The sequence below is a fragment of the Belonocnema kinseyi genome, chromosome 3 (genome assembly GCF_010883055.1).
Source record: "Belonocnema kinseyi isolate 2016_QV_RU_SX_M_011 chromosome 3, B_treatae_v1, whole genome shotgun sequence".
Taxonomy (NCBI): Eukaryota; Metazoa; Arthropoda; class Insecta; order Hymenoptera; family Cynipidae; genus Belonocnema; species Belonocnema kinseyi.
In genome coordinates, this window is record NC_046659.1 from 92,763,384 (window position 1) to 92,776,055 (window position 12,672).

Sequence of the window (12,672 nt, forward strand, 5' to 3'; positions counted from 1 at the left end):
ATAGAAGAAATAATACATAACATTTATATTTTATGGAACAGAAATAATATTTGCAGTAACATTGTAGATTTTAATGACTGGAAAACATGTATTTAATTCAAAAAATCTATTCTTCGCTTGAAAATTAAGTTTTATCGATGGTATCGAAGCATTCTTTAGAAATTATAGCCGTATGCTGAAGGGGAAGGTGATTTGGGTGATTATTTCAAATTTTTTTGGAGAGTTTTACGTGAAGAGCCCTCGGATCTGTTTAGGTAAAAAATTAGGGGTGGTCTTAGTGGGCTGTTAAGTATTATTACAAAGTTACGATTTTAAATTAGAATTTTCTGAAGGTAATTTGGGTGATTATTTCGAATTTTCCATTTTTTTTCAGACTTTTACGTAAAGACCCTTAGGACAAGACACGTGCTTCGCATGAAATGCAAAAAAGACTAATGTAAGTCAAAATACACAAAACCGTCGGTCAAAATGATCAACGTGCGCTTACTCCCGGTTTAACAAAATATTTGAATTTTCCAACAACAAAAAATCAATTTTCAACCAAGTAGTAGCATTCACAAAAAAATGTCCAATCCAAAAGAACCAATTTTCTATACATAAATACGAATGTTAAACAAAACGGTTGATTTTTCGACCAAATTAACAGTGTTTAACTCCTTAATTTAAGGTATTCCAAAATTAAGGAACCTAATCGCTGATCACGAATGACTTTTCTATCTACGTTTTTAATTATTTTAAGACTCCCGACAGAGAATCTTTAGTATAGAGAAGATTTACTATTTGAGTAACCTAAAAAAGTTTAGTCAAATATTTATCTTGTCTCACCTTCTGGGAACTTGACCTTCACAATCAGAGAGATCACTTGGTGTAGCTGGTGGATCATCTTTTTCCTCACTACTTTGGGCTGCCAGTTTGCTATGGTCTATATCTGAAGGTTCAGGCCACTGAGTAATATAAACTCCTTTTCTTCTTTTACTTGTGTCACCACGATACCTTCTCACTTTTCCTGAGGGTGAAGAAGTCTCTGATGTTGTTTCACTTGGAGCTTCACTGGCTTCGCTGGCTTGACTCAATCTTGACTCTTCTACAGGTGGTGTCACTATAACTTCATGAGGTTCCATTCTCACTTCTAAATAGAAAAATATAAACAAACATACTTTTAAAACAAACTTTTAAAATTACAACTCATTAGAAAACTTAGGTCAAGTAATGCTTGCAAATTAAAAGAAGACTATCTGCTTTATTCTAAAATTCTACCTAAAATAGATGTTGGCTTTTATAGGTCATTTAATGAGACGCAAACCCGTTCTTCCCTCGTGTCTATAAATGAACTCTAAAAAACTGTATTAAGCGAGACTGCTCTTAATAATCTGCGAAAGAAGATTGATCTCCAGGAAAAATTACACGTTACGACCTATATTCCTTTTTTTATTGCACTCAACAAGATTTTTTTAAGTAGTGAAGAACATGATTCGTCGGAATGCTTCGCTATCGATCGCTGTCACATAAAAGAGGATTAAGAAATTCCACATCTCGGAACTGATCTATCTTTGTGAGGGAGGAACTATTTTTGGTGCATCAACATGGATCGACACAAAGGTGTAGTTCCAAGATATTTTGTGCAGCACTATTTTGGCTAGAGACCTTACGAAGCAGACTTCCAAGCGGAAATTGAAAGGAGATAATCCAAAATTTATCGATTAATTAATCGACTCTAAAATTAAAATTAACTTTTATAGGTCATGTGGTAAGCTCAGACATTACGTAATCAGAATTATGATTTAAGTGCGCTTTACACGTATTTGATTATTTTAATCCTGAGTAGAGGGATTTCAGTTTTGTAAGTAAGCAAGATCAAAGTATTTAATCTTTTGGGTACAACTTTTTTAAGCAAAGGAATTTTGAAATTTGACTTTTCCTTGCATTTTTGATATTCTTTAATATTCAGGTTTAATTCATACCAGATTATAAAGCTATGAAGAATCATGCTGGTTATGTTTCTTGCGCATGCAAATATTTCAAAATATAAAATAATATCTATTTCCCTTTTTACAGAATTAAAATAAGCTTAATTAATGAGCACACAATAAATTTTGTATAAGAAATGATGCGTTAAAATTTGGAAATCATCTTCTTTCTCAGTAGTCAGTAGTCATATTTCTGAAGTTCAAAATTTTTGTGTTCCGTTTCATTTACCTCAATAAATATTTACTTGATAAAATGGATATCTAGATGAAATTCAAATTTATCTTAGACATACATTTTTCCATAATATTTTTTCCAAAGAATTTAGTTTGTTAATAAACTCATCATAATTTTTTGAAGGCGGATTTATATTTTTGAGAAAATACTTTCGGGAAAAACTAATTTTTGCAACAAAAAATTAATTTGTTTCCTTTTTTCTTATTTGTAATTCGAATTATTTAAACCTTTTTCTCGACAACATACATTTTTTTAAATGTTGACTTTTTTATTTGAAGAAAATCAATTTTTTCTAGTTTCTGTAAAAACCGTCTTTCTTGAAAAATAATTGTTGAGTTAAATAATTTTTTTACAAACATGTCAGTTTTCGTTCTTTTTTCTTCTTTATATCACTAAATTAAGCTTCAAAATGTTGTTTAGCCCTTTAAGGACCCGTTAAATAAAAATTCTAAAAAAATTTAGGAACAATGGATATTTTTTAATTAAATAATTCATAATGGGATCACTTTTATTCTGGATTTTCTTTGTGATCCTTATAATCTGGGATATCACTTTGTTATTGGCAAAATTAAAAAAAAAATTATCAAATTAAGTCCATAAGTATTTAGAAAAACGCTCGTCAAATCGCTGATAAAATTAAAATATTTGATAGCAAATTCAAATTGAATTTAAGTGAACGATTTGAAACCGACCTTTTTGGCTCGATTCCGAAATCCGGTTTTCAAAGTTTCGATCATGAGTTATAGTGGAATCGGTGGTAATTTCCGGTTTGACTAAGTCGACCCTGGGTTCATGAATCTCGTGAACCTGAGGCTCTGGACTAGTCAGGGCACTGGATGTTGCAAGACTGTCAGATCCATCGCTTCTAGGGCGAAGGTCTCCAAGACCAATTTGTGGAACCCCAAGACCTTCAGCAGAACCAACTGCGCTATCGAGGCTGGGCGTTGAGGCTCTTGGGCTCTGATGATTTGGACTATTACTGTTTCTGGGATTCGAGACATCTGGACTTACGTTCCCACGACGTCGTGGCAACGTACTGGCTCTAATTTCCTTATCCTCAACCCGATTTGAATTTATTGTTGGTTGCAGTTTTTGTCGATTTCCTAAAGCTGAAAAAAGTGTACTTGTAACAGATAAATGCAAAATAAAGATTTATCAATTATTTTTGCATCGTCATCACTCATTTCCAGAATTCTTTATTTGGATTTCCCAATTTCTTAACTAATGACCTTGACTCACCAAAATATACTGTCTAGACTTATAGACATTCGAAATTACTTGCATTCAAACTAAGAATAATTATATTTTTGGAGCTTGGATTTGGCAGGAATTATTTCTGAAAGTATTTTCGATAGACGAATTTCAAACTCGGGTTCAAATTATCTGAAGAGACAAATTCTTTCTCGTGGTTCTCACTAAATCTCAAGCGGCAAACTAAAATAGTGTACTCATAAAGTATTTTCTGGGGTTCATCAATTCGAAAACGCGGATCACGATTTTATTTATAGTTTCAGTAATTCTTTCAGTTTCAGATATAAAATTATTTTCATGGGTAAAGTTTCCAAAAATCTATTTAGAAATTTAAAACTATATGGGTTCCATTTTTTATGTGATTGTCTTGAAAAGAAAAGTAGTCAATATCAATGTCAATATCAGAAGTTCAGATTCTTATCATACTGCGCGCAGAAATTCTTGATCTTATCTACACCAAAAATTTTTTTAGCCTATAGCATTTTCTACAGCAATTTAACTGATAAGAAATGTTACATGTGCTTTAAATTTGTGAAACACCTTCCTAAACAAAAAACGGATTCATGAAAAATGTCATTTTTACATATTCAATCATAAATCCTTTTTTCATATAGAAACTTTTATTTTTAAAAGAAAGTATTGAAAGAATTCAAAGAAAATGAAAAAGCATTAATCAGGAGATTACAACAAAAATTAAATTTTGCTTTGAAATCGTAGCCGATTTGACGATTGAAGAACGGCAAATAATAAGCTGATAAGTTTACAATGTGAGAATTTTAAAATATATATAAAAGAAGATATTTAGCAATTGCATTAGAAGTATTCAAACGATAAAAATTCAAAGGAACGGAACAAGATAAATAAATATATAATTTTCTAATTGTGTGTCTTGGAAACGTGTCCAAAATAGCGAACTCCATCTGGACTTAAAGCGTATTAAGGACGTCTAAAGTTGAGAGACGAGGCCGTTTGTAGACTCGCGGATGTCTTTTTGCTTCGTGCTGTCTGGAGCTGAACTATGTGTAGTGGATTTCGACCAAGCTGTTGATATTCGCGTCCATAATGCTTTTACAGTGTAAAGCAAGAAAACAAACGAGGTTGACGATTGAAATGAATGCTTAATGCTTGTTACAAAATCAAAGAACAACAAATTGAAGCATCTGAATCTCAATTTAGTGATAAATACCAACTGAAAGTATTTTGAATTCTAGTAAACTTTGTTATTTGATAAGATCATTTATGTTCTTAATTTTGAATGCATGTAAATGAAAACTTCATATAAGCATATAGACAACTTATCAATATAAAACGTTGAAGAAGCATTCAGATTTTATAACCTGCAGGTTAAATTGTTTTGAAAAATATTACAAATGCTCTTTTGACTGTTCCAATTCCGTACCTTGATTAAAATCCGCTTGTCCAAACGAGGCACTTCTATAAGGTGCACTGGTTCTGTGAAAGCCGAGAAAGGGTCCACGTGGTTCCAATCTCGTGATCGCATCTCTGGCTTCGCTCTCGTTACTAACGGGTTCATGAAAATTGACTGTAACACCTTTTGCACTGTCCACCATGGAATCACTGCACTGCCTCAAGTGCCTGCCACCATTGTTCGGTTCACTTAAAATATCGATATCACTTACGTCAGCACTGTTTCTTTCTTTTGGTTTAATTAATTTCGAACTATTTTTCGTCCACGCAACCGAATCAACACTGGCTGACGATTTTCTATTATTTTCGAATGGTTCACTGTAGCACTCTTCACCAACACTCTCACTTCTAACGAAAGTCTTCGGATTACTCCCTAGTCCATGACTGCCTTCACTGTAGGTGTAACTTCGACTCGAGGGTAGAACATCACAACGATTACAATCCTGCATTGATGCTGTTTCAGGTGTCTGAAAAATAATGAGAAATTTTGGTTAGATTGGTAGTAGATGATTTAGAAATCACCAAAAGATGATTTTTGGTTCAGTACTATTATGGATTATTAGAAGATACGCTGGGTATTTTGTGTAATGATCATATAGTGTTAGCTCGTAGACTAAGGGTGATTTACAAATAGGACGTCCAGTAGGGAAAAGATAACCATTATCAAGAATTATCTATTAATTGCCAAAGAGTTAAATGGAGTTATGAAAGCTCATTGTTGTTTCCACTCTATTGCAATCCTTTCCAAAATCTTAACTGTTGAACATAAGTTCGAAGCAGATTAGTTAAAAGTTTGGTAAGATGCCATATCATCGTAATGATGGTTTCAAGAAAGATTGTTGGATAGTCAATGCGACTTTCAATAACCTATTCCAATATAATAATTTGGAAATCACTAGTTCAGAATATGAACCTACTTTAGCATAGATCATCCTCGCCAAGATAACTTTCAAAGAATTGTGATGGAGCATCATTGGAGTAGTGTTAGTTGGCAGACAAAGTCTGTTTACAAGTTCTGCGTCCGCGGATCAGTATCATAAGAAAGGGACCAACCTGTGGATGAGTCGGTGAGAGGTTTTGTTGGCATCCACTCAGTGGTGGCGATGATTCTTGCACACGTGAAGGTCGCCGAGGTGGTGGGACGGGTGCTGGTCCTTTGAGCTTTTCCGTCAGTTCGCGAAGGCGCTCGGCCTTCTCGCTGCGGGGGCCGGAAGAAGACTTCTTGCCGCTTCCTCCTCCGCCCCCGCTCCATCGGAATCTGTGCAGTCGGTCCACTGCTGTCACTGATGGATCCTAACAAAACACAACAATACCAAAATAACAGATGCTCAAGCATATCATAAACCGATGAGTCTCCAGTCTTAAAATGGAAAAGGATGGTTGTTTGTTTTAAGAGTAACCTTGAGAAGCTTGATACCTGCAGCTTAAGAGTTTGGTGTTTGGTCCACTGAGCGAGTTGTCGCGGCACGGAGACGGAGTGTGTTACTGAAGTATTTGTCGCGGTCGCCGTCGACGTTGACGTTGCCGTCGTCGTTGATGACGAGACTTTGGATGGTGGAGAGGTGGTAGAAGATGATATCGGCTGTGGACCGTGGCCGACGCTGAAGCTGGCACTGGTGCCGCTACCCGTTTGCAGCCACCCGCGGTTATTATTAGCGTTTGGGTTTGGCGGTTCTGCGGCTGCTACTCTGGTGGGAGGCTGAGGTAAAGTAGGAGAGGTCTGCCCCGCGGTCGACGATAATGGAATCCGCGATAGCGGTAGTCGAGATCGTGGACCGATGCAGCAACAATCTGTCACGCTGTTGACGAAGTCGATGGACCCACTCTTCTCACCAGAGGGCTTATCCGTCAATCGCTCCCGAGAATCGCTATCTCGCGAATTCCTCTTCCTTCGTCGATCTTGACCCTCTTTCCGAGAGTTCGTCAACGCCAAATTGTCCTGTAAAGAAAAGGTCAAACATCGTTCAATGCACTGGTAAGATTGTACTATCATGAGAAATTGTAGGATATCTCGTGATTTTAAAGGAAAGGTTGATATGAGTAATCTAATATTCAGAAGAAGTGGATGATGAATTATATTTGAACTGTTGATATTCGTACGTTAAATGTTCGTATAATAAATATATTAGTCAAAGGACGACTACGGAAATTTGTGGTTGATACTAACAGAAGAAAAGAAACTGTTTAACTTTCAATCATCTTTCAAATTTTAAATATTGAGGATGTATTGCTTTGATGGATCTAGTATTCTCATAAAAATGATTATGAATAAATGCTGGATATTTTTTTTTGGTTTTAGAAGCCAAAGTATTCTTTAATCAAAAGTTTATTTTTCTTCAATACCTATAATCGAACAATTTGTTTTAATATAGGGACGAATCTAGTTTTAAAAGATAAAACCTTATAAAACAAAGCCAGTAAAATTCGTTTGGGTTTCCTTTGTATTGTTTTCATCCATATTTCTTTAACTAAGCTTTCAAGTTTTTGTCAATCTGTTCAAAGGGAAACATCAATATGACAAAACTGACTTCAAGATGGAAATAGCAATATAATATTTATCGAGATTTTATAGTAACTTGGGTATTTAATTTGAAGTTGACAGTATAATGAATATCCTGACTAACAAAAAGTTATTAATTGATAAACATATGTTTCAATCATACCAATTAAGTTTTTTGCATTCTATCACTTAAACAAAACTTCACCAAAACAAATCACTAGGTTTTATGCTTTTTTATTCTTCTTTCACTATCAGTTGTTAGTAAACATCCTCTTAATCTAATCGTTTCTCTCGATACAAATCATGAAGACCTCTGACATGATAATCACCAAATAGATTAATAAAGTGCAATCTTATCGTATCTGCTGATACATGCACCAGCTGCTTAATGCTGGGTAAATGAAATACTTGCTTTTGATCTGCTGGGATTGCGACTCACTTCACTAAAAGCCTTTTGAAAAATACACAATTTGAGCCATGTTTTAAGAATCTTAATAATGTTTCTGTATCTACATGCGCATCTTTTGACGAATATAAAAAGAAACTTGAAGGTAGACTCAAGATATCTCTTACAGAATGGCAGTGGGCATAATACTGAATTGCTTACACTACTTAGATACATAATAACTAAAGCATATATGCACGTAGGCTTTGCATCAAGGCATGCACATTGCACATGAGTGCTCGTCAGTCTACTGTTTGAGATGAGAAGGTAAGGTGACGCCGTCTCTTCTCACGAACTCGTTTGAGATAAAACTCCTCTGAAATGTATATCTCTGGCACATAGTGCACAGTGCGTTTCTTACAAGTTAAATACATTATAAAATCCAAAAAGATTTTTCTGAATACTTTGTTCTTAAATATTTCATTCGTACAGTTTTCTTTGAATTTGAAAAAACCTAGCTATATGTTAAAAAGTTTTCGAAACTTTAGGACAACTATTGTTGCAATTCTTTTATTAAACAATTCTACATCGTAGATGCTATATTTTTCTCTTTGTCTGTGGAAACAAAAGATTTAAGAAGAATAATGTTATGGTTTTATTTGTGAGTCACCTCAAAATTGGATAAAACTCTATCGACACTGACATGCCAATAAAAATCATTTTTTAAGTTTACAATGGATACATTAAATATATATAATTTTTACCTGGGAGTGACGTAAACCGTAACGAGTGCCACCGAGGACAACGTAACCAGCTCCACTGCCTCCTGTCATGGCCCTCGCAGCACCTCCGAGCCATCCTCCAAAACCGCTTCCCGCCTTCTCCGCATTGCTGCCTCCACCGCCCTCGTCTTCGCCGACGCGGGGCATTCTTCATCCTTCCTTCACACTGCAAATAAATGGTTCCTCATTTATTCTTAATCGTTCGATCCTGCAGAGTAGGACGAAATTCTGACTTGTTCGCACTTCACATATCCGTCAAGACTTTCTCAACTTGATTGCAAATTATAAATTGCATAAAAAGAAATAATGAGATACGGACCATTGTCATAAGTGTGAGAGGATCGTTGAGCCTCAAAATTAATGTTTACATGCAGAAATGTGCTAAAGAATTCAGTTATCACGTTTCCTAGCGATACTTTTGGATTATCGCGTTGTCCTCTTTTGTTATCTTCTTTCAAATTTGTTTCCGTTTTAGAATTTGTAAACCTTCTATGTTGTATTAAGCCAGAGGACTATGAAAAGGATTGTAAAATTGTTTATCAAAAACTATGCTCCTACGTATTAAAGATCGTTCTTTTTGTTAGTTAAATTCTATTTTTTATGTTCAAGATTATTATGGGATATAAGATCTCCAAAAACAAATTAAAATACGTTTTTCTATAGTTTTTTTTCTTCTAAACTTCCTATAATCAATCATCCTTTTTTGAGCGAAATAAGATAATTTGCTTTTGAATAGTGATTGTAGATCTGATTTAAAAAATATCGGATTCCAATAATAATGTTCATATATTATGATTATTGAAATCAAATTTCTATTGGAAATTACTTTTAAAAATGATGAATAAAATATCTAGCTGGGTGACTGCCAAAAAGTTGATCATTTTAAACAGTGAGGTTTTCAAAATAAAAAAATTTCCAAATCGTATATAGCATTTTTTTAATTAAGGGTAATCCTAGTGTGCATATAAAGGTTATAAAGAGTGAGGCCAGAGTAGGCTCTTTTTAACCTACTTTTTGGACCGCTCTAGCGACCTGGAGAAAAATATAAAAATATGTTACAGGTATAAAATTACTCGCCATTCAAAACCAAAGTGATCATCGCTTTTTTTAGAAAATTTCAAAAAATTACCCCTATTTAAGGGTTGAGAAGACACAAAAAATTAAAAAATAGGAAATACCAATAATTATAAAATCATTTTTCACATCAACTCCTTATCAAACAAGAAAACACATGATTTTACTTTTGCAAGGTTTATTTTATGGAAAAAATAGAATGAAAAATTATTTTATAATTAGTGGTATTTCCTATTTATTAATTTTTTTTCTTCTCAACCACTAAACAGGGATAATTTTGTTGAAATTTTTAAAAAACGAAAAGTGATGCCCATTTTGGGTTTCAATGACGAGTAATTTGATACCTGTAACATATTTTTATATTTTTCCCCCAGGTCGCTAGAGAGGTCCAAAAAATAGGCTAACTTTTGCGTCACTCTTTTGCACGTTGCTAGAGGTTTGCGTGATAAAACATGCAACCATGATAAAGCAAACAAACATTTTTAATCTTTTTAAAATGTACGTAGAACAAATACAAATGGCAGGAACAACTGGAAATAAGGAAAAAGTTAGGGAATTTTATTGGTCAGAGAAAGTCAGAGATTCTGAAAAAAACTTTCATAGTCAAGGAATTTCTATAAGAGTTACCTTAAGTAATTGTCAGGGATACTAAATTTGAATTTGAAGTAATTTTATTGCATGTAGAAAAGATTATATGTTCAAAATTTAGTAAGATTCAAATTAAGTGGAAGTTGACCACCTTTGTAATTTCTATTTTTTTTTTTTTTTGAAGCTTGGAACTCTTTGATTGGAAACTGTTATATTTATCATTGAGAATACGCATGTTTGTTGAAAATTCAACTTTCTAACTTGAACATTAAATTGTTTTCAATTGAAGTTGACTCTTTTTTGTTTGAAAATTCGAATATTTGGTTGAAAAGTCATCTTTGTAGGTAGAAAATTTCCATTCTTTGATATTAAAAATTGATGATTTATGCTGGAAAATTCATTTTTGTTGTTTGAATAAAAAAATTAAATTGTAATTTTTAAGTTTAAGTTTAAACTGTTGTATTCTGTGTATAGAAGATTCTATGTTAAATATCTTACAGAATTCGAATTCTTGTCTTCAAATATTAATTGTAAGAGAATTTTGAAAATAAGCTTTTTCGGCCACCTTAAAATGTTTAAAAACATATGGGAAAATGACTATTTTCACGAGTTATTTGATTTTGCATTAAGCGTTTCAAAATATACTCTCATTTTATGAAATCTTACGATTTTTTAATTTACTACGATCTTTGTAAGAATAAAATGAACAATTTTAGCCTGCATTCTGATTATTTTTAATAATTATTTTTGAGTTTTACCCTAAAATAACAGTGAAGCGTGGCCAGACAAAAAACTTGTGGGAAAGACATTGTTTGATCTATAAAAGCCTAAACTCCAACATATTGAACTCCACTCCTAATTTTGATCTTTTTCAACTCAATATAAGTGATACTCGTGACTTTCAAATATAAAGAAATTAGTGTTAATATTATTTACCAGTTTTTCATTTAAAAATTGTAATTGGATACAGGTGCGTGAGAAGACACTTTGCGTACTTTTTTATTTATAATTTCAAAACGAAGTCTTCTATTACTTTTAAAATTTGATAAATTGTTCTTTGAAATAATTAATTTACTGAGATAATTTAAAAAAAATAGAATTCGAAGGAAATTTGTAAATAAACTATAAAAAGTGTCTATAAAAATGACAATAATTTTGAGTGATTTTAATTTATTTTAACTTACAAGAACGGAGTCAAAGTCTATGAATTAATGCCTCTATTCATTAAATTATGAAAACATATTTAAAAACATAATTATTCACGTTCTCTATTTTTCAAACTCCATGACACTTAGGGGCATTATTTACATCCTGCATCTGAAAGACAACTGTCAATTCATTACCTCAAACTTCATTTTATAATTTATTATTTATATATTATGAGTCATATGTTTTCATCTCTATTTTGAGAGCTGGTAGCAAGAAAACAAAGAAATACGTTTTATAGAAATTGAATTTTCTAATTTTTCATAAACTAATCGCCATGCTCTAAGTTCTTATTACTATCCCCAAAATTGAAAATGACTACATGAATAGCTTATTTTGGCTTTCCCTGGGGTAGAAATCCCCCAACTTCTGAAAAAATTATATTTTATTTAAAAGGGTGGCCGATAATCAGGAAAAACCTGAAAATCAGGGGAAACTCAGGGATTTTGAAAAAAAATTGCAAAAGTTGGAGAGTTTTTGTAAGAAGCACTTTCAGTAACTGTAAAAAATTATCAAGGCTACGGAACAGTCACTTTTAGTTCCTTTTTTGTCTTGCAAGACCACTTTTTAGTGATTTTTTGATGTGAAAAGATCACTTCAGTCACTTTTATTTTAATGAATTAACTGCACATTAAAACTTTTGATATTTTTTAAACTTCCAAAGAATTCTAAAGAGATTTAAAATGTATCAAAAGATTTCACAGGATTTCAAACATTTTAGGACATTTTAAATTATTTCAAGAAATTTCGAAGGATTTAAGTCATTTTAAGAGATTTAAAAAAATGTTAATTGAGTTTTAAAGAATTTAATAGAATTTTTGAAGACATGGAACGATTTTATAGAATCTATAAGATTTTTTGCTATTTTAAAGGATTCCAAGGCATTTTTATAAGATTTCCAAAGATTTCGATAATTTTAATAAATTTTCAAAGCTCTCAAGGTATTTTAATAAATTTTCCTAGATATCAGGAAGTATCGTTACATTATATAGAATTTTACGGTATTTTATAATGTTTTAATGAATTTTGAATGATTTATTCACAGTAAGTAAGGAAGTTCGTAGAGTTTCAAAGATTTGAAGAAATTTTCCGATTAATTTGAATTCGTTTGAATGTAATTTAAATTGTTTGAAAGTCTTATGAATCGAAATCTTTTAAATCCTTGTCAATTCATAAGAACATTAGTCACAATAGTTGTGCACTCGAGTCATGTTTAGTCACTTTTTGGGTTATAAAATAGTATCTTTTGGTCCTTT

At 32.6% G+C, this 12,672-nt stretch overlaps 1 protein-coding gene across 7 annotated transcripts in view; it reads right to left on the reverse strand.

The window, feature by feature from the left end:
* Positions 1 to 12,672, reverse strand: part of LOC117170182 (rho guanine nucleotide exchange factor 17) — a 106,569-nt gene that overhangs the window by 71,738 nt on the left and 22,159 nt on the right. For 6 of the 7 annotated variants that reach the window (XM_033356765.1, XM_033356771.1, XM_033356768.1 and 3 more), the window contains 6 exons: positions 8,531 to 8,714; positions 6,299 to 6,820; positions 5,935 to 6,174; positions 4,853 to 5,348; positions 2,895 to 3,311; positions 826 to 1,129 (listed from right to left, as the gene is read on the reverse strand). In XM_033356765.1, coding sequence (XP_033212656.1) covers positions 826 to 1,129; positions 2,895 to 3,311; positions 4,853 to 5,348; positions 5,935 to 6,174; positions 6,299 to 6,820; positions 8,531 to 8,695 — 2,144 coding nt within the window. In that variant the 5' untranslated portion in view covers positions 8,696 to 8,714. Of the gene's footprint in view, positions 1 to 825; positions 1,130 to 2,894; positions 3,312 to 4,852; positions 5,349 to 5,798; positions 5,829 to 5,934; positions 6,175 to 6,298; positions 6,821 to 8,530; positions 8,715 to 12,672 lie in introns of those variants that run through there. The other variant, XM_033356772.1, reaches the window with a different exon arrangement.